General features: G+C 39.7%; 5 protein-coding genes and 1 long non-coding RNA gene across 9 annotated transcripts in view; 4 read left to right on the top strand and 2 right to left on the bottom strand.

Moving 5' to 3' along the window:
• LOC134219379 (Golgi-specific brefeldin A-resistance guanine nucleotide exchange factor 1) overlaps positions 1–907 on the top strand; it is a 29044-nt gene extending 28137 nt beyond the window's left edge. For all 3 annotated transcript variants that reach the window (XM_062698099.1, XM_062698098.1, XM_062698100.1), the window contains exon 11: positions 27–907. In XM_062698099.1, the coding sequence (XP_062554083.1) occupies positions 27–79 (53 nt within the window). In that variant the 3' untranslated portion in view covers positions 80–907. The remainder of the gene's footprint in view (positions 1–26) is intronic.
• On the bottom strand, positions 763–8196 carry LOC134219382 (UPF0235 protein C15orf40 homolog). Its single transcript, XM_062698105.1, has 2 exons — positions 7867–8196; positions 763–1100 (listed from the first exon to the last, which is right to left on the bottom strand). The coding sequence occupies exons 1-2, from the start codon at positions 8120–8122 to the stop codon at positions 910–912; spliced, it is 447 nt and encodes a 148-aa protein (XP_062554089.1). The 5' UTR covers positions 8123–8196; the 3' UTR covers positions 763–909.
• An 82-nt stretch (positions 8197–8278) lies between these two features.
• Positions 8279–9737, top strand: LOC134219380 (glyoxylate reductase/hydroxypyruvate reductase). Its single transcript, XM_062698101.1, has 3 exons — positions 8279–8588; positions 8666–8833; positions 8950–9737. The coding sequence occupies exons 1-3, from the start codon at positions 8386–8388 to the stop codon at positions 9677–9679; spliced, it is 1101 nt and encodes a 366-aa protein (XP_062554085.1). The 5' UTR covers positions 8279–8385; the 3' UTR covers positions 9680–9737.
• Positions 9714–10786, bottom strand: LOC134219383 (U6 snRNA-associated Sm-like protein LSm3). The gene is made up of 3 exons (XM_062698106.1): positions 10631–10786; positions 10457–10564; positions 9714–9940 (listed from the first exon to the last, which is right to left on the bottom strand). The coding sequence occupies exons 1-3, from the start codon at positions 10646–10648 to the stop codon at positions 9761–9763; spliced, it is 306 nt and encodes a 101-aa protein (XP_062554090.1). The 5' UTR covers positions 10649–10786; the 3' UTR covers positions 9714–9760.
• Positions 10787–10895: 109 nt separating this feature from the next.
• Positions 10896–15940, top strand: LOC134219381 (H/ACA ribonucleoprotein complex subunit 1). 2 transcript variants are annotated; one of them, XM_062698104.1, is made up of 3 exons: positions 10896–11064; positions 15076–15740; positions 15803–15940. In XM_062698104.1, exons 2-3 carry the CDS (start codon positions 15103–15105, stop codon positions 15843–15845), a joined length of 681 nt encoding a protein of 226 aa, XP_062554088.1. In that variant the 5' UTR covers positions 10896–11064; positions 15076–15102; the 3' UTR covers positions 15846–15940. The 2 variants fall into 2 exon arrangements, with proteins under 2 accessions (XP_062554088.1, XP_062554087.1); XM_062698103.1 differs by having other exon boundaries at positions 10897–11064; positions 15073–15740.
• Positions 15941–18240: 2300 nt separating this feature from the next.
• LOC134227512 (uncharacterized) lies at positions 18241–20113 on the top strand. Its single transcript, XR_009983689.1, has 2 exons — positions 18241–19584; positions 19646–20113. It is a non-coding gene; the product is annotated as an uncharacterized LOC134227512 (long non-coding RNA).
• Positions 20114–20976: the final 863 nt, after the last annotated feature.

Raw genomic sequence — 20976 nt, 5'->3', positions numbered from 1 at the left:
GGCTTCCATTCAATTCTCTCCAACAGACTCACCTACCAGCTCCAGCATTCGGACTGAGCCACCTAATAGTGACGAGTAGTGCTAGAACTGCAGAAAACGTGAACTATAGCGAGCCTAAGTGAATCAGATAGGTTGGCGATGCTTTATTCGGTTCAATTGGAGAGAATGTGGTACTGAATTGTAGCACTGACGTTAAAATGTAGATGGGGCAATCACGGTGTCAAAGTGAAATACTTTAGACAGGTGAATAACTATGATGTAATTTGTCTTTTTTTGCAATAACTATTTTGAATCTACTGTACGATTCCACCTGATTTTATTATACATTTAAAACTTATCACCAAGACTCATACAAGTACTAAAATAGTTGTAACTTTGACACCGTGAATTTATTTGCTGCAATACACGCGAGATAACCTATTTAGTTAAAAATTGTGAGTAGGTACAAAACACGTTAAGCTAACAACAAAAATATGATAGACATTTTTCACTCTGTCTCCATTTTTATGTTGTGCCGAAATGCATATTTATTAGGAGGAAATTGTCGATGTTTAATGTAAATGAATGTAGGTATGTATTATTTTTTAAATATTTAGTCTATCAGGATGTTGAAATCTTTATTGTGCTCGGACATACAAGCATCTGAACAGGAAAATGCACATGACTGTGAATAGTTTTGCAAATCTTTACTCTTGTTAGGATGATAAAACGAGCAGAAATTACTTTTGTTCTGGTAAGCATTATTATTTTCAAAAGCTCCAATTCAGTTATGTCGTTTATTATCTGTTAAAACTATTTTATCCTCAGACGAGCGACAGAAAGAATATAAATATACACAGCATACACACACCTTCAAAAAACATAGCGAAAGGGGAAATATATATATTATAACTACAATCCAACCAGAGATCACGCGTTTGCCTCCTTCCGAAAAACGTCCAGTACTTGTTCCGGTGTTCGACAGCCCTTCTCCAAAACGACTGTCTTCTGGCGCGACTTTGAACCTCTGTCCAGCGAAACGTCACTTTTGCGTAGCTCCAGAAGCTTCGACAGGTATTTTATCAGCTCGGTGTTCGCTTCGCCGTCAACGGGGGGTGCAGCTGAAGGAAAATGAAATGTTATCCAATTTTTTACGCTCTGTATAGAGAAATAATGGAAGCAAATAAAAGATATTTTAGTTACTAGATAAAGATTGTCGCTGTCGTCGCTGTCCGGAACATTTTTTGCTGGCCAGGATAGGGGAGCTAAATGTCAAAGAAGGAAAATCCATACGATTTGACAGCTTGGTACCCAACATGTTCCGGGCAGCAGAACAAAGGGAACCGAAGCGACAATCTTTATCTAGTAACTAAAATATCTTTTGATCAAATGCATTGTTCTGTGTTTGACTATCTGCATAGGGGTCGTACAACAGTTACGTAAGGTCTTCTGGGGAAAGATCATTTTTTCCGTTACATTCAATTAAAAATTATTATGTATGAAGAAATATTGCATGAGGAGAGGGGGGTTGAAAAACTCAGAAAAAATGCATTACGTGATAAGTGTACGGCCCCTTACAAACAATTTGGTATTTGGTTTGAGTTCTATCATTAAGCCGTCAAAAACTGACCATTTATTCAATAACCCATTGTCACTTGTTCCTACTGTGATCAAAACAATATTTTTTTCACCATCAAAAATCGTTTCAATGCTAACGCTCTGCAATCATCTAATTCGCTACTAAATAGATTCACAATCAACCGTTCTCCTCTTCTGACAATGGCGATACATTAGACATTAGAGTGGGGCGTCATGGTCATTTTTCCAAATCAATGAATTTTCGACACCATTCTGGGTCCCGAAACAGCTGAGCGGAATTTGTGCCCGATTCGTTTTCTAGAAATCCTATTTCCATAGAGTCTCTAGACGTTTCAGATTCATCATGTGAGATGATTTCCGGGACGGCTGGTAAAGGGTACCTTACACATCAAGAAAATTTTACAGCGGATTTCGATCCCCATGCCATCCCCATGACCACTCCGGCACGAAGCCGCTCAAGGCTTTGCTGCGAGGACTCCACGATTTGAAGATGGAAGAGGTCCAAGCAGAGCTCGAAAGTTGCGGACTGAAGCCACAAGATCGCTCGTCACGACAAGGTGAGGAGATATCGCGACCAGCTTTTCTTTCTGGTTTCCGCCGGCAATTATATGAGCATCCTTTACTCCCCGGAGCAGCTAGCTCCGATATAGAGCCAAGTTGCAGCTCGGCTTCGAAACTGCAAATCCCGGATCAATCAGATCTATACTTTGGGCCTTTTCGTCATTGATAATGGCTTCTAGATTGAGCCTGGTAAACTGGAACGCTTGCTCGCTCAAGAGCAAAATCGTCGAGCTCAGCGATTTCCTTTAGGAGAAGGAGTAAGCGCAACAATTCTGGGTTTTAGGCTGGTGAGGTTCGTTCGAACAAGCTCCAGAGGGGGAGGAATGGCAATCGCCTTGCGGAGAAACATTGCCAGTCGCCTGCTGCGGAATTCAAGCTCAAAATAATCGAAGCCGTTGGAGTGGAAGTCCTCCGTTGGAGTCGTCACGTTCTTCGTGGCTTACTGTCCCACACAAGTCAAAGTCGACGACGGCACGTCGGCCGAACTACGAAGGGATATAGTCAAGCTCACTCGGCAACAGGGGCAGCTCATCATCGCCGAAGATCCTAACGCAAAGCACCAATCGTGGGGCAACACCGTCTCAAACGGAACGGAGTCATCTGGTTCTACGACGAGCTAGAGGGCCACTGCCACCATCCTGAGCCCTGACGTGGTGTGGACGAGAACCTCGACGAACAGCAGCATCTACCAAAGGCCCGTCAGGTAAACAACATCCTGATTTAACTAACTAACCAGATCTTTCAGTTTTCTCGGAAGGCAAATTCCGTTTCATTTACTGAGGAGTAGCAAACCACTGCCCACAATCAGACGTTTGGTCACTTCAGTAGCCGCTAGGTTGCGAAGGCCGACGGAGGTCCTTCGTAGCTTAGTTGGTTAAAGCACCAGTCTAGCGTACTGTAGGGTCATGGGTTCGAGTCCCATCGAAGGGAAAGTGGTTACCTCCAATACATTTTCCAAATCAATATCTTCCACATAACGTACATATTCACATATGAGTTTTCATAACATTGTAAATTAACGTCCAAGTCGGGTGGTTTTATCCCCGGAAATAGGCAATTACCTTTGATTGAACCCCCCACTTTACAATTGTTAAGAAAATTATTTTGAGCTATAAAATCATAATTACTAGACTGACCACACATACCGTATTTAACGGGACAGTCCCGTTTTTTAGACCCTTTTGTGCTGTCCCGTTGTAATCTGAAAAAATCTCAATTTGTCCCGTTTTTTCAATGATTTTACATTGATCATGCAAAAAAAGTGTTTTTTGAATTGTAACTTGCTAGACAAGTATTTCCTTAAAATCAGACAAGTATTTCCTTAAAAACGTCAATAATATGAAGCGCAGGGACAAACTTTCAAATTTTTAGATTTAAGGTTATTTTCCATTTTTTTTTTGTTCTTCCGAAGTAGGTACTTAATTTTTTTTTCAAATCTGCTTTACATGTTGTTCAATCATTTGATTCTTTTCGAATTATCCAAATCATCCACTGTAAAAAAAAAAGACAGCATGAAAAAAATAATTTATAAATCAACTGAGCAAAATCGAGTTTAAGGCAGTTTCAAACCGAAGGAAAACTTGGTCGGATTAAAATCTAAACTTAAGGTCCCCACGTTACTTTAAGGCTAGTTCACACATCAGGAACTTGTCTGCAAATTTTGCTCCCATGTGTGTGGACGAGATTTATGGGATTCCGTGAAAAATTAGAAATTCGGCTCGATTTAAAATACAATCCGGAGTGAATCTCCGAGAGTCCGAGCTATAAAGCAGGCTATAAATTGGCCAGAATCTTTTACCTTTCCGACGAAATTGCATGAGTCCAGCTTTTTTGGGAGCAACTGGGAAAAAAATCAATTGACAAGATTTCCGGGTGTGAAGCTAGTTTTATCTTCATTAAATCAATTTCGATCAAAAAGAACTGTGAAATGATTACATTGGTACTTTGACTATTGTTTGTTATTTTCAAATTGGAAAAGTTTTGATAATAGTCAATGGAAAAACCTTAACGCATGTCTAAGATTAGATTAAAATAAAAATTCAAAATTCCTTTTTTTGCCTTTCTCGTACAACAAAGTTGCACTGAAAGGCTATCATTTCACTCCAAGAACGAACTTTTTATAGAAGGCCCGGAGACCCATAGTGTTATATACCAATCTACTCAACTCAACGAACTGAGCACATATCTGTCTGTCCGTGTGTATGTATGTGTGTATGTGTGTGCGTATGTGTGTGCACAAAAGCTAAGAAAAACATTAGACAACTTTTCATATTATAGTAATCCTTAACCGATTTTCTCGCAACAAGTTTTATTTCAGAGGGCAAAGCCTAGATGATCACTATTGAATTTGATAAAGATCGACCGTTGCGTTTGAAAGTTATAAAGAAAATGGTACTTCGAACCGAACAATATAAGCGCCATATAAGGTTGGTGTCTTGACTAAATGTGAGAAAGGCAGTATCACTACTCGGTGAATTGAGTTTTTATAATGAAAGATGCGTAATTTTCTATTCCTTCGTGTTTTGTCCGCGTCCCATAGAAAAGTGAAATATTTATAGTTAAGTATTTTTCCACAACTAACTTTATACAATACAATAGAAGGTTATGGTGATGAATGATACACTTTAAAATATTTCTAATTTCTAACACGGAAAATGAAAATTAGGCTCATAAATTTTGAAATTTCCACAGCTCTTAAATTTCATCACAATTATTTTTGACAAGTCCCGTTTTGCCCTGGGCAAAGGCACAACTTTGTGATCAGCTTGAATGCTGTCAAGTCTCAGAGCTTAAATGTATCTTTACTCTTCAGAGAAAGATGCACACTAGTGGTGCCACTAGGAATCGATACTGCGATCGATCTTGAGAAGCGATTACATTATTTTCTGTACTACACATATATCTCCCATTCCAGAATGAAAACTTCCTTACTTTGAAGAATAGAAAAGGGGTCCCATTAGATGGAGATGGCCAATGTACTTGTACACGTCCTAACTCATCCGTCAAGAAACGCAGCCAACAGCATCTGTTCGTACTACACACAAACAGAGTTCGTGCTTAAATCGTGCTATGATGGACAATATCGTTTTGCAATCACGGATCCGAGGATCTAACGATTATTCCTTTTTTGCCTTTTATATAGCACTGTCACTAATTCGAGACTACACACACACATCATATTATTTTCATTTTGAAATTAGTTCAGATATCAATCAGAGTACTCGGAAACATAGTTGTCTATAATCATAACACATTCAGATACATATTTTCACTATTGTAAATAATCGTCGTGAGAATATCACAATGAACTTCTCACATGCATGCTGCATGTTTTCAATACTAATAATCACCCTCTTTCTTTTCTTTCCTTTGCATTATCAACTAATCGTTACGAGCTACAACCCTTAACAATAGAGGATGTAATTAGAGGAGAAAATATTATCTGGATCGATTTGCTATCGATGTTGATGAAATCGAGCTGGCTGATGAATTCGATTTCTTGGGCCGGTGACCACCAACTCCCCCACAACTTGTCATTTGGCCTTAGTTTCGCGTACCCACTTGCAAATCGCAGATGGCGCTGCGAAACATAAACAATGGGTCATCCTACACCGCCGCCACTCTTTTTCTCCATAGAAACCATGTTTTTTGTTTCGTCATTTGTTGTCACCAAAGAACGGAACGGAACGGTTATTAGATTCTAAACAAAACTTCCAATGCTTTAAATGTTGAAATTTGTCGCTTTGGAAAACGAAATTTGTTTTATATATCGCCCATTTAATAAAAATTTTAGACAACGAGTTCCCACTGATCTATGCAGTTTCAATAGTTGAATCTAAGAAGTTAAATTTAATAGCTGTATGAATGATTATTCTTTGTCATAAAGATTCTCATAAAATTATACATATTTCTTCGTGGTATTTTCTTAACGAAGGATAGTTTTGTAGAGTATTTAAATCGATATGTCATTTTAATTAAATAATTAACCACCACAGTTTATTTTCACTGGAAGTGAAGCAGCGCGTAATGATAAAATCAAACGGGTTTGTTACCTGCAGAAAATCGTCGGTGCATATTCTTAAATTAATCCTCTCGGTACGATAATTTCAACTGTAACATCTTTTTGCGTGAGGGAAGTCGAGAAAATTTCCAACCCAAAATTTCATGTTAATGTAGCCCCACACTTCAGGAATTTGGTCTGCGATTTTTTTTCCCGCGTGTTTTTACATATTATGCGATGTTGGGCACGAATTGTTAGAAATTGGGCATGGAAAATCATAATCCCGGTACCATTCAAAATACACGGGGACGCGGGCACCAACATCCGGCGGAAATTTTTCCCACCTTAGGTGACTTTAACCTCAAAGAAAGCTTTTAATTAGTCCGACTAGTTCAGATTTTTCCAGAATATAAATTACAAACACTAATTTAAATATATTATACTGTCTGTTTTCATATGAATGAGGCTTTATTTTGGTTCATCCATTTTGAATTAGATTTTTATAAGCTATTTTAAAAAGCGACATTTCCCGTGCCCATTTGTCCAATAACGTTAATTTCCTCCTCCGTATTTCCAGCCCAGTTCACCCATTAATACTTCACATAACATATTCTATCTGCGAAATCCTTATAAATTTCCGCAATTTGATTTGTTTTGGCAATCGCTCCTACAACCTTTAGTCGGTCATCTTAGGATCATCAGCTACCACCTCTTTCCTAATATTAATTCTAGTTTGAATGATTTTTGTCACGGTATTTTGTACTGGACTTATTGAAGCAAAATTTGGGGGCACATATCTATATTTTTAGGCACCCAGCACCTTTGTACTTTAATATATGAGCCTATATCAAAATAACCAATGAGTAATGAAATTGTGTTATTAACAATAATAAAAGAAATAAAATTAGTTTTATCTTTAATCTTTTACGCCATAATCGAGAGATGCTCCCGATAAAAGTAAGTTTGACAGAACCACCTGAACCAATTTTTCGGGGTACACTGACAATGTACTGGAGCCGTCAAGTTGCTCACGGGTTGGTGACCACTGACACGATACCAGCAGTTTCAGATACACATTATTGCCTGGTGAGACGAAATTAAAAACTATTGAAAATATCCAACAAGGATACAATAGAAGCAAGGTAAATCACATCTGAATTCACTATATGCTAATTAAAATTCTCCCAATAGCGTCCATCTTCCTCTACCTATATACATAAAAATGAATTTCTGTCTGTCTGAACCTTATAGACTCGAAAACTACTGAACCGATCGGCGTGAAAATGTGTATGCAGAGGTTTTTGGGACCGGGGAGGGTTCTTAAGATGGTTCGAGACCCCTCCCCCCTTTGAAAAGGAGGGCTCCCATACAAATGAAACACAAATTTCTTCACAACTCGAGAAGTAATCAGAGAATAAACCAATTTTATTCGAAACGAAGTTCGTCGGGTCTGCTAGTGATTAATAAAACCCCACACCCCATCCTACTACCTTAGGCAAAATACACCTCCCGTGTATCCCGCAAAACCTAAAAGCAGCAGGGCTCCATCGGTGTATTATGGAAAGTGTAAGTTCTCGGATTTACGCTGGTGACCTGACCCGGCGACCCCCTTGTACATCATGAAAATGAAATTATTTTTGACAAGTCCCGTTTTGCAAGCGCGTTTGGCCCCTTTTTTCACCGAAATGAACTGGTCAGCCTAAATTACAAAATTACATTCTACTCACCAATCTGAACGCCAACGCCTTCTTCTCCGATGTCCGTTATTCCGTTGGTTTTAGCTCCCGGCTTCGCTTGAATCTTTATGAGAACGTTTCCTGTTTTCACATCTAAATAAACTGGACCCTGTTGAACTGTCGTCGTTGCGGTTGATGCTTCCTTCTTGCCACCCTTGGAACTTTTCGCCTTACCGGACATCGTTCTGGACGGATTTCCCCAAGTACTAAAGCGGCAAATTGTTGACAACACACCAAATCGATTCATGAAAATAAACAAAGAATCTGCGTGCTCGTGAACACAACCGGCTTTCCAGGATTGTCAAAAAGATTAACGTTTCAATCACAACATAACTGTTGTTGTCGACGAGCTTTGCGATGTTTTTTGCTTGTTCACTTGTGTACTCCATTTACCGTTATCATGTGTTCGTGGCATGCGAAGTTATGCATGCATATAACACCGTTGTATATAACCCATTCATTGAATAATATCGATCCCAAACAAAACATCGTACAATCAGCTGAGTGAGAATGAACGTCTTTTCCAGAGCAATCGGCCTACGAAGGAGTGCGTTGTCCTTCGGTTTGCTAAAAAATTTCGTCCCAAAACCTGTGATTTTCCCGCTGGGCACAACAATTCGCACATACTGCTACGGTTATCTCAGCATGAAGCCAAAGGTCTACGTCACCAGAAATGATTACGCTCGCATCGGAATGGATCTGCTGAAGGAAGAGTGAGTACATACGACAAGAAACCACCATGCTCTTGAACTTGATGGATGATTGTGAAAACATATGTTCTACTGATTAGATGTGACCTTTCGATTTGGGATGAAGCCTATCCAGTACCTAGAGATGAATTCTTCAAAAATGTAGCCGGGAAGGATGCTATTTTTTGTTCGCTGAACGATCGTATCGACAAAGAACTATTAGATCAAGCCGGGCCAAGTCTAAAAATTGTGGCGACCATTTCTGTTGGGTGAGTATCCAGAGGGAAAGAAAGTGATAAAATTCGATACCCCCAAAGCATTTTTTGTATTGCATGTACATATCCAGTCATACGTTTGATAATTTATCCATTGACCCTAACAATAGGTTCGACCATATTGACGTGAAGGAATGTCGTGATCGTGGAATCCGTATTGGTTACACACCGGATGTTCTTACAGACTCAACGGCGGAGCTTACGGTGGCTCTTCTTCTGGCAACGGCTCGTCGCTTGTTCGAAGCTAACAAAGAAGCTCACACGGGCGGATGGAAGAGTTGGTCTCCCATGTGGATGTGTGGAACAAGTATCAAAAATTCTGTGGTAGGAATATTCGGTTTCGGTCGAATCGGACAAGAAATAGCCAAACGGATTGCTCCTTTCAAACCTGCACAGATCCAGTTTACAAGCCGTACGGATAAATGCTTCACAGCGGAGGAGCTCGGAGTCTCACAAGTTCCTTTCGACGAGCTTATTGAAACCAGCGATTTCATCATTATCGCATGTTCTTACACAATGGAGACGGCCAATCTGTTTAATGATTCGGTTTTCTCGCGGATGAAACCTTCGACAATTTTGATCAACACTAGTCGTGGTGGAGTGGTTGAGCAACACGATCTGATTCATGCTCTGAAGGCGGGAAAAATTCAAGCAGCGGGACTGGATGTTACAACGCCGGAGCCACTGCCATTGGATAGCCCGTTGCTGCAGATGAGCAACGTCGTTATCCTGCCGCACATAGGAAGCGCCGATGTTGAGACGCGTACGGAAATGTCCCGCATCACAGCCTGTAACATCCTGGCAGGGCTCAAAGGGGTGAAGATGATTTCAGAGGTCTGAGAAATATATACTACGAAATGAGGAACAAGAAATATACGGTACCAGTGAATAAAGAAATTGTTTTATTTTTGTGTGTGAACTTTAACCACCAACTCTCATTGGCGGAGATACGAGTATAACGCCATCCCCCCGCACAAACAGCATAGGAATGGTACGCTTTGTTGTTTTGTACACTTCCTCGTAGGTTTCTTCGTCGATTTCAACCGTGGTTACGGTTTCCTCCGCATCGCCCAGAACCATGTTCAAATGTTGATCAAATGCCTACAATTGTGAAAAGTTTGAAAATATTAAATATGATAAGTATATTGGATAAATCCAGATAAATTGTATTCAATTCTGCTGCCGTCCCAAGCATAGCTGCATGTCCATTTTTGTGAAGCTCTGCCAGCGTGTCGACTAAAACTTATTGAAAAATGTTTTTTTTTAATTCCGAGTAGCATATGATTTTGAAAATCCCTGCAAGTTTGAAGCATTGAAGTACATGCGAGTTTCTGAATTACTGGAAACCTAATCATTTCTAGAAGCAGAAAATTGGGGATTTGTTGAAAATCGGAGGCAATTCTGGTCGTCCAAAAAGATTCAAGTAAGTACACGGGACTTGACCTAAAATAAATTGGAGAATCGATAGGGCGAATAGGATTTTTTGGACGGGAAAAGTCAAAATCACAGAGCATCTATTTTTTACTTCAGAAGCATCACAATTCATATTCATAACGATTTAGTGAGTACCGAATTGATTTTCAGACATTTAAATTTTCGAAAAACCCTTCAACTTACATGTAAGCGTCCACGAAGTTCACGTTCGTTCCGCATCTTGACGTAGATTTTTTCATCCAAGCTGAGCCGAATGAGATCCAGCGGTTCCTTCACCGGAATGATGGGCATCTGCGAATCGATACAAATAAATGCACATTTACAAAGAGAATAATCATTAACTGGTAGGAAATTCACCTGCTCTTCTTCTGCCATATCTGGAGCGTTGTTTTAGCCTGTTTTAATTAAACTTTAATAAAACGTTACTTTATGTGCACAAGAAAAGCGCGTTTTTGATTCCACCCGCGGAACGATTGTTTACATATTTTGTTTGTTTTTCGTGAGCAAAACTGATCAAATTTTACCAATCACCCCTCACTCGGAATTCATCGCATCATCCATCTGTCAAATGAACGAACTGTCAAACTTCGGCGTCGCTCGTTTTGTCCTGCTGTTGTCGGGTAGTGTGCGTTGTAAACATGTGCTCAATCCGACCGATGGCAGTCTTGTAATTTTTCTACAATTTCGCCTGAAATTTGTGTTATTTTTCATTAAATTTGTGATAAAATATTGACTAATTGTAGTCCTGCAGTGGGCGGCGTCTTCAATTATTAATATCATTTGTAAATACAGTAAGTATATCTAAGCTTAATTTAACAATAAAGTGATACCTACCAGTCCGCAATAATTTAAATATCTTCAAATTTAAAAAAGTGCGTTGGGAAATTCTAGTAATACCTACTTATTTTATATTTGAATGTCTGTTCACTATTATTCTGAGACAAGTTAGCTTTCATTAGAACAAAATTTTATGATATTTTAAATTGCAATGTTTTACCAAGCATAACCTCAAATTTTGTTTATATCCTTAGTGAAATATTTCAAAGATTAAGGGAGAGTAGTCAACAAAAGCAAAACTGTACCTCACATTTCTAATACACTCCAACATTGGAAATTGGTCTGCTTCAATTTTGTCTTCATATACGCACGAACGCACTTTCGAACGAAAATTTGGAGCGCATTCTCGTTTACGCCAGCAAAATCAACTGGGGAATCGTTCGAACCGTTTCCTCAGTTGATTTTACTGGCTTATATGAGAATGCGCATAAACTTTTGATCGATTGAGCATTCCAGGGTTGCCACTTTGGGAAAAACACGGGAATTTGGAATTACCGGGAAAAAGCTGGGAAAACCCCGGGATTTTTATGAATTTACCGAAATTTCTCGAGCAACATATGATTTAGGCTTAAAAGCCAACAATGCTGAAACGAGAAAAATGAGGTTCAAGTTTTCTATGACCAATTTAATCAATTGATTTCATTGCCAAAAATAGCAAAAATGTAAAAATTTGAATCACTCTAGTGGAGGGCCCTTTTAAGAAGACAGGTTTACTTAAAATAAAGTCTTAGCTTGCCTTTTTACAGCAAAATACTATTAGATCGAACAGGCTGCTGATACTGTTAGACTATCAATGCGTGAAGTTAGAGAAAACATTAGATATATTTTATTTATTTTATTTTTCTGATGTATGAGGCCGGAGGCCAAGTCACCGATGTGAATTTGAAATTCATATCGTCCATGATACACCAAGGACTAAAGGATAAGGCTTCACAACATCTTACCCATGGGGGTTTTAAGTTTTGCGGGATATACTGCTAGTATATCACTACCTTAGGAGTATGGGCATTTTGGGGATATTTTTATGATGAATATTAAAGCTGTGGAGAAATGTCGGTTATAATATTTGATTATATCTATTAACTTTGATTCCAATTATAAATCACAAAGAGCTTCCCTTATATTTAGGCGGTTAAACAAATGTATTTGTTAGTATGTCGTGTTGATTTCTGAATTCTTCCAGTTAGAGTTGTCTGATGTTACAAATTTTAGTTGTCCAGCAAGGTAACCCTTACAAATCCTTACTCCTAAATGATCAGTCTATTCGTCATTACAGTCTGCTGTTAAGGCCTGATCCAAACAGTTCTTATAAAAAGTCTCTTTCAATATTGTTCGGAGTATTCAGTGTGAGTGGTATTGTTTCGAAGTAGTTTTCTCATCAATAACGTTTAAGTAATGTCCCCATCAAACAAAAGAAGCTTTAAAAGTTTGTTCAAAATCTTAATTTTCAATCGCGAGTCAGTGTTAATACAATTATGTTGATGTGAATATGGTATAGGAATTTATATTTCAAATAAACACCTTTCATGAAAACGTATTTTCGTAAAAAAAAATAAACGTAAAATATCGTATTACAATTTGATGAATATCAAAAATCGTCCGAAGTTTTGAAAATTATCTAGTGAAAGCAGTCGAAACTGAATCGAAAAGCCAAAATGGGCCAAAGTTCAGAACCGTTCACCAAACAGTCTTAAAAAATTTGAGCCTGCTTTTTTAACAACTACATATTTTGTACCATGTTCCAAGCAAACGCCTAATACTATCTTTGTGGACTTATGACGACCTTGCATAGCAACATCATCGTCTCGGAACTAGATTCAGTAAGTAAAGATTTCAAAACATTTCGATGATGGGCTTGAAAAGACATTGATTGATCCTCCTCACGACTTTAGGTGGTTAAACTATTAGTCATGTAGAGAAAAGGATAGTGGATGAAAGCATCATATGGTCTATTCTCATGTACATAGGTGGCTAAGGTCTCAGTGACTTTATAACGTGACTTTATCTCTTGTTTTACCGTCTAGCGCAGATCATGAGTTCATTCCCTATCGGTCATTTACTGTGCTACAAGGTAGTCAACTAATTTTATTTGTCTTTCAGAATACACTTAGTCACTTCTCCTATGTCCTTTCTTTGTCTTTCTTTACATTAGAGTATGTTTTATTTTTTCCTAACTCGAAAAAATGAAGAGCGAAACAGGTTTGTTTATACGTTGATCCATGCAGTAAAAGTAAGAGTAAAATTACAAAGATTACTGAGAAGAATTAACAGATACAATCACCATATATAATGCAAAATTAGTAAATCTACAGTATCTACTTTCACTACTTACTGTATACTGAACTATGAACTACAATTGGTGCAATGGATGATCGTTTGCTTCCCAGTCTTTTGTGTTAGTATTTTGTTAGTTAAGACTGGTACTAGACCCTGCCAGAACCTCCGCCGCATATACTCAAGAAGATGTTGTTAGATCATGCAACACCTTCTCTAAGTATTTGCATGGAGGTATGATATATCAAGTGTTTAATTATTTTCTACTATATATTGGCAAAAAATACTCGACGCGTTTCTGTTAAATTGAAATGTTTATGGGTTTAAAATACGTACTTCAGTACTGCTTAATAGTGTAACCATACTCGGATGCAATTAAATTCATCTCGTTTTCGTCTAACGGTAATGTGTTGAGTACTAATAATACTAGCAATGTGTACTATAAAAGAACAAATTATTTCACAATTTTAACAATATGCAGACACTTGACTTATCAACGTTGACCCCATCATCCGTGGACAGGGAAGTTAGAGAAAACATTAGATATATGAACATTATTTGGATAATAATGGAAAATGTACCATGTTGTAATATTTAATAATATCTTCTTCTTCTTCGTATTGGCATTACATCCCCACACTGGGACAGAGCCGCCTCGCAGCTTAGTGTTCATTAAGCACTTCCACAGTTATCAACTGCGAGGTTTCTAAGCCAGGTTACCATACTTTATGCCCAGGGAAGTCGAGACAATTTCCAATCCGAAAATTGTTTAGACCGGCACCGGGAATCGAACCCAGCCACCCTCAGCATGGTCTTGCTTTGTAGCCGCGAGTCTTACCGCACGGCTAAGGAGGTTGTAATATTTTTATTTAAAAAAATGTCTGTATGTGCGTTTTTCATTATTTTCATGGAGCCTGACCACAAAGTTTTTTTTTGGACAAAACAGCAGTTAGAACTTGTCTTTTGCAGCGTCTCGCGACAAGTCGAGTCAAGTACGAGACTCTGAAGACGGCCTTACAGTTGCGGTCGAAATACGTATCTGTAAAGTTAACTAAACGTTGTGGAATTAAATGGAAAGTACTAAACTCGTCTTAGACAGTAGTGACGAGCTCGGTGGTCTACTACCGCTTCTGCCTTATAAACAGGAGGTCGTGTGTTCAATTCCAGGCTTGTCCCTTTCCTACTTTGATTTTCTATCTTAGTTCTTTCTGTGTTGCACGTTCTACCAGAATGATTCCTACTGTTATAACCTTCCACACTAACAAATCCAAAACCCCCCGTGGCACCTATGAGAGGTCGTAGAGTTCTCTGCATCTTTCTTAAGTAGGTGTCCAACGAACCATCCTTTTCCTTCCTCAGCATTTGCAAGGACGTGACCAGGACAGATCTCGACTATTGGAGAGTGTATTGCTTCCATCTCAGAGATAGTGATTAGTCCCAAATCAATAGCTGTAGTAACGGATGAAAGTGATGCTACTCTCATACAATACTCCAGGCTTGTACCACCTAAGAATTTGTGCGAATTGCTCAATGCTAATGCTAGTACTAAACTCGTCTTAGACAGTTGAAACACGAATTGTTATATGAATCTCATGATGCAGTTTTGGTTTTCATTCCATTGCAAAAGAGACAATAGCGTCAATAGTTATACAATTTCTTAGACTAATTTCAACTTAATTCTTTCACAGCAGCTTCGTTTTTCCTCAATCCCCAATAAAATGAGCTTCCGAGGACGGGGTGGCGGTGGTGGTGGTGGATTCGGCGGCCGTGGTGGTGGATTTGGCGGTCGTGGTGGAGGAGGCGGCGGCGGCGGTGGATTCCGAGGTGGACGTGGCGGTGGAGGCCGTGGTGGGGGAGGTGGAGGCCGTGGCGGTTTTGGCAATCGTGGTGGATTTGGAAACCGGGACGACGGACCGAAGAATATCGTACCGCTGGGGTACTTCGACTATCCCTGCCAGGAGGACCTGGTAGCCAAAGTGGAGATCGAGAATGTTCCCTTCTTCAACGCTCCAATCTACATGGAGGGTGAGAAACAGATCGGCAAAGTGGACGAAATTTTCGGCCACTTGCGAGACTTTTATGTGTCGATCAAACTGATGGACAATATGAAACCGGATGGATTCCAAGCAAAACAGAAATTGTTTATCGATTCGGCCAAGTTGCTGCCTCTGGCAAGGTTCCTACCTGATAACAATAAGAAACCAGGCGGTCGTGTCGGTAAACCTGGTGGTGGCCGTGGAGGCGGTCGAGGTGGTGGAGGCTTCCGGGGCGGCCGTGGCGGTCCAGGTGGTGGTCGAGGAGGTGGCGGATTTGGTGGTCGGGGAGGTGGAGGTCGAGGAGGCGGCGGAGGTTTCCGGTAAGCTTTCAGATTTTTATCATTGAATATCGTACATTTTAATAATTTAACCAATTTTACAGAGGCAATCGAGGAGGTGGAGGCGGTGGTGGCAAACGATGGTAAAAAATACTGTTCTTCGTTTTTTATATAGAATACTGTAACACCTCAGATGATGTTTAATAAAGCTTCTAATTTAAGATAGTCTGTAAGCAAACAAATGCGTGTCTAATTCACAATATATCACATTTGTCTATTGTAAAGGTTGTCTCTAGTTCTGTTGGATCAACTTATACGCAGGTCTCGGTCGATCTGTGATGTCTTAAAATGGGTCTACCATTAGATGTTTAGTATAGGACTGGGTGGTGCGGATAGAATCGATTTGGTTGTCAAAGTGAAGCCAAACTTTTCTATTGTGCCGGAGCCAAACATTGAAGATTGTGGTTATGTTCGTTTTAGATCTTATATTGATAAGTATTGTTATTATTTGGGGAAAAAAATAAAAATAAACTTTGTTTGTGTTTTGCATTCTTTTTAACAAATATATTCACATTATATCTCGAGTGGAAAATGAGTAGGAATGTAACTAAAATGCACTCGTTACGAGATTTCACGAGATTCAGCAGCTGATTTGAGCAGGAATGTATGTAAACCATCGTAAAGTCATGTAGAGTCTCGCGCATTTGTGAGCCTTCATGCAGCATGGAAAGAGAAATTCGAAGAGCGGGAAATGTTTGACAGCAAAGTAACTGCAAAATAATTTTGCTTATGGAATTGATTTCAAAATATCCCGCTGCTCGCTTGAGAGCACAAAAGCGGCTCTATCCGCAGCACCCAGGTATAGGACCCTGGACCAGGGATCTGCCATCAAAATCATCGATTAATTTAATATGAAGGCGTAATCATAATCGTTGAAACCTGCCATTGAAAATATATTTTTAATATCACAATATTTTGGCGAAGTAGAGCGCTTGGAGCCGATTGAAATATGAAAATTTATTAAAGACATCAATATTCTTGTTGAAATACACCTCGCATTCATACTTTCGCACAAGTTCTTGAAAAATGATGAAAAATAATTTCGTCTATTTGGAAAAAATCACTTCGGAATAGAGGTTTGTTTACAAAATAGAATTGTCAGTGGGAAACCCAATTACAATAGAACAATGGGAAACTCAAAGATGTTGGCTATTGTCAAACGTAGGGGGTAGGATTGGGGTTGCCAGATACCTGTATAGGACACTGTGCCATTAGCACAACACACACCACCTTAGGATGGACAGGGTGCCACTAAAATTATGTTTTTTTCCGATACATTTTGTCATGTTTTCCCGGTTTTTGTAAAGCATTAAATTATTTGAAGTCCAACGAGAAGTTTTGTATTCTGAACGAACTTAGCATTTTTCCTAAAAAAAAAAACTTAATTCACAGAGTAGTGATACTGCCTTTTGTCGCATTTTGCCAAGACACCAACATATGGCGCTAATACTGTTCGATGTACCTTTTGCCTTTCTCCTACAACAAATTTGTACCGAAAGGCTATCACTACGAAATTGAACTTTCTATATAAGTCTCGGAGATACATAGTGTTATATACCAATCGACGAGCTGAGCATATGTCCGTCTGTCCGTGTGTATGTGTGTGCACCAAAGCTAAGAAAAACATGAGACAACTTTTCGTATATATAGTAATCTTCCACTGATTTTCTCGCAACAAGTAGCATTCGACAGAGGGCAAATCCTAGTTGATCACTATTGAATTTGATAACGATCGACCATTGCGTTTAGAAGTTATTAAGAAAATGGTACTTCAATCTATATTAGCTCCATATAAGGTTGGTGTGCGCGAGTTTGCATCGGTGGTGACGAAATCGAGGTGATAGAAGAATTTGTGTACTTGGGCTCACTGGTGACTATCGAAAATGATACCAGCAGAGAAATTCGGAGACGCATAGTGGCTGGAAATCGTACATACTTTGGACTCCGCAAGACGCTCCGATCGACGCGTGGTTGGCGACGTGTAGCCATGGAGCGAGCCGAATGGAGAAGACTCTTATACACTACTAAAAAAGTTTACACACAAAAGACTTTGAAGTATGCTCTTTTGACTATAGATAGTAGAATCTATAGATGAGCGAAAGCATGGCTGAGTCGATTTTTTTGACCGTGCACACGCGAATATGACGTCACAGCCCTTAACATTTTCATTGAAATCGTGACGTCATGCTCGTTTGGAGACACGTTTGACAGTTCGTTTGGAGACAGAGGATTTATCTTCACTCATCTATATATTCCAGTATCTATTGTCTGAATAAATGAAATGAAATGAAGGTTGGTGTCTTGGCTAAATGCGTGAAAAGCAGTATCAGCACTCGGTGAATTATTAGTTGGGTTTTTCTAATAGGGGGAAAGACGGCTTTGGCAGGTTTTGTTCTATTATTGGCAGGGGGGTTTTTGTCGACCAAATTTTATGAAATTTGGCCACAATGCTCTTTGATATGCAAAGAATGTTTAGGCCAAACTTGAGCATAGTCAGACATAAAAAAACCCCTGCCAATAATAGAACAAAACCTGCCAAAGCCGTCATTCCCCCTAATGTTTAAACGCAACGGTCGATCGTTATCAAATTCAATAATGATCAACCAGGCTTTACCACCTTTCGAATGCAACTTGTTGCGAGAAAATCGATTCAGGCGGAGGTCGTCGGTACCGAACATTATTGATGACGGATAGTTTTGGGCGCAGTTGTTAGCGCCACGATATGTCCTGACGTCGATAATGTCGGAGAAGTGCCATCCATCAATCAGAACGTGGTTGATTTGTGATTCTGTCTGCAGTGATCATTTCCAGGTGTACCGATACGGAAGGCTGTTTTGGAAGTAGTTGCTGCGAATGGCCATATTCTTGGAGGCGACGAAATTAATTAGTCGTAGGCTGTTTTCGTTCCAGCCGGTGAGAGCTGAACTTCCCAATAGTCGGTCTAAACTCTTCCTCTTGGCCAACCTGAGCATTCAAATCTTCTATGATGATTTTGACGACGTGGCTTGGGCAACTATCGTACTCACGTTCCAGCTGCGCGTAGAATGCGTCCTAACCATCATCAGTGCTTCCGGAGTGTGGGCTATGGACGTTCATTATGCTGAAGTTGAAGAACCGGCCTTTGATTCTCAACCTGCACATTCTCTCATTGATCGGCTACCACCCGATCACGCGCCATATCTCCCATCACTATGAAAGCTGTGTGCTCGTGTGTATTGCCGCAGCTCTGGCAGATGGTATGATTACCTCTATAAACGTTCGCACCATTGATCCATCCCAACAAACCTCCTGCAGCGCTACGATCCCGAATCCACGGTCTTTGAGTACACCGGCGAGTATGCGTGTGCTCCCGATTAAGTTGAGATCGTAATATCTATTGATGTTATAATTATATTTTATGATGTTTTTTGGATGCCTTGCTACAATGGGAAAATCGAAGCAAAAATGGATTTATTTTATTAGTGAGTTTGAGCAGCTGACTACAAAGTTTATCATAAACAGGCAACATCGTGGAAACATAAAAAATGAAAAACAAAAACCAAACTATTGAATTCGTTTGTAAAATCAGATAATCTCTGTATTTAAACCATTTCATCAGCGCATCACTGGTTTTACCCTGTCCTTGATTGAAGGTAAATCGAAAACTTTTTTCTATACTAGCGATCTGATAACCCCTGTTTGCGTTCGGGTTAATGAAAATTATTTAATTCCTGAGATTAGAACATATCAGATATTGAACGGGGAGCTATATATTGAACAGGCACACTTCGGAACGAACCAGAAAGGGTTGGTACTCTAACGTGTCAATTAAATTCAACGAAAAAAAGTACTCCACAAAGTGAACGTGTGTTTCAATATTGCTTATATTCTCTTAAACATTTACACAGTACATTCCAAGGAAAATGAACTTCCGAGGATCAGGTCGTGGGATGCGAGGCATTGCTGGTGAATCCCGTGGTAGACGTGGCTGCGTAAACCGTGGTAGAGGCTGTACAGGCCGTGGTGGCTACGGAAGCCGAAACAGCGAACGGAAGGATTACCCTGATCAGGGAGCATTATTCGACTTTCCAGTCAACATGGAGGGAGCGGTAGACGAAATTTTGCGGATGAAGCCGGATAGGTTGCAAGCAAAACAGATAAATCGAGGCGCTTGTGTCGGTAAACATGTTAGAGGTCGTGGAGGTAATTGAGATGGCGTTGCTTTCCGGGGTTTTAGAGTTGGTTGTAGTTCATCAATTGAATTCGGCATTTAAGGATAAATCAATAAGCATCTAAATTTGTGAATAATGCTCAATGCGTGTTGTAAATTGATATATTTTTCAGTGGGAATAAAATAGTCTGCTATTTGATATAAAGTGTTTAATTTGTTTTAAATGGTTGTTTGAAATGACGTGAGGCATCAATCCTATAACTTTGTTTCTAAATTTAAACATTACCAAAAACTATCACTTATAATTCCAAATGATTTTATTGGTATCCAGCTGAAGCTATTGTAAAAAACAAGCAACAAAAGACTAATTTCCTAAAAAGTAGGGAGCGGGACCATTTGGGCAGCACCCCCTATTCCCGTCTGCAACCTTAATAACTCGACCGCGTTCCAGCCAAATGGCTTGATTTTTTGTACATCACTAGATATCGACAGAAACTAACCATGTACAAAAAATCAAGCCATTTGGTTGGAACGCGGTCGAGTTATTAAGGTTGCGGACGGGAATAGGGGGGCAGCAGCCCAAATGGTTCTCTACCTTGTTTATTTATTTCTCATACTAAGGCCGGAGTGGCCTGTGCAGTAAATAAGTCTTCTCTATTTAACTCGGTCCATGGCTGCACGTCGCCAACCACGCAGTTTGCAGAGGACCCGCAAATCGTCTTCCACCTGATCGATCCACCTTTCTCGCTGCGGACCTCGCCTTCTTGTTCCCGTCGGATCGTTGTCAAGAACCATTTTCACCGGATTACTAGCCGACATTTTGGCTACGTGTCCGGACCACCGTAGTCATCCTATTTTCGCGGTGTGAACGATGGATGCGCGTTGGTCCTCGACGAGCATCGTCCAGGTCTCGTGTCCGTAGAGGACTACCTGTTTGTTTTGTAGATAGTCAGTTTGGTATAGAGCGCCTTGCGAAGTCCACTATAAGTATGATTATAAGTATGTACGCTTGCCACCATGCGTCTCCGAATTTCTTTGCTGGTATCGTTATCGGAGGTGACAAGCGAT

Source organism: Armigeres subalbatus, chromosome 3, assembly GCF_024139115.2.
Source record: "Armigeres subalbatus isolate Guangzhou_Male chromosome 3, GZ_Asu_2, whole genome shotgun sequence".
Taxonomy (NCBI): domain Eukaryota; kingdom Metazoa; phylum Arthropoda; class Insecta; order Diptera; family Culicidae; genus Armigeres; species Armigeres subalbatus.
Note: the sequence above shows the minus strand (reverse complement) of the source record. Positions and strands in the feature narration are given on the sequence as shown.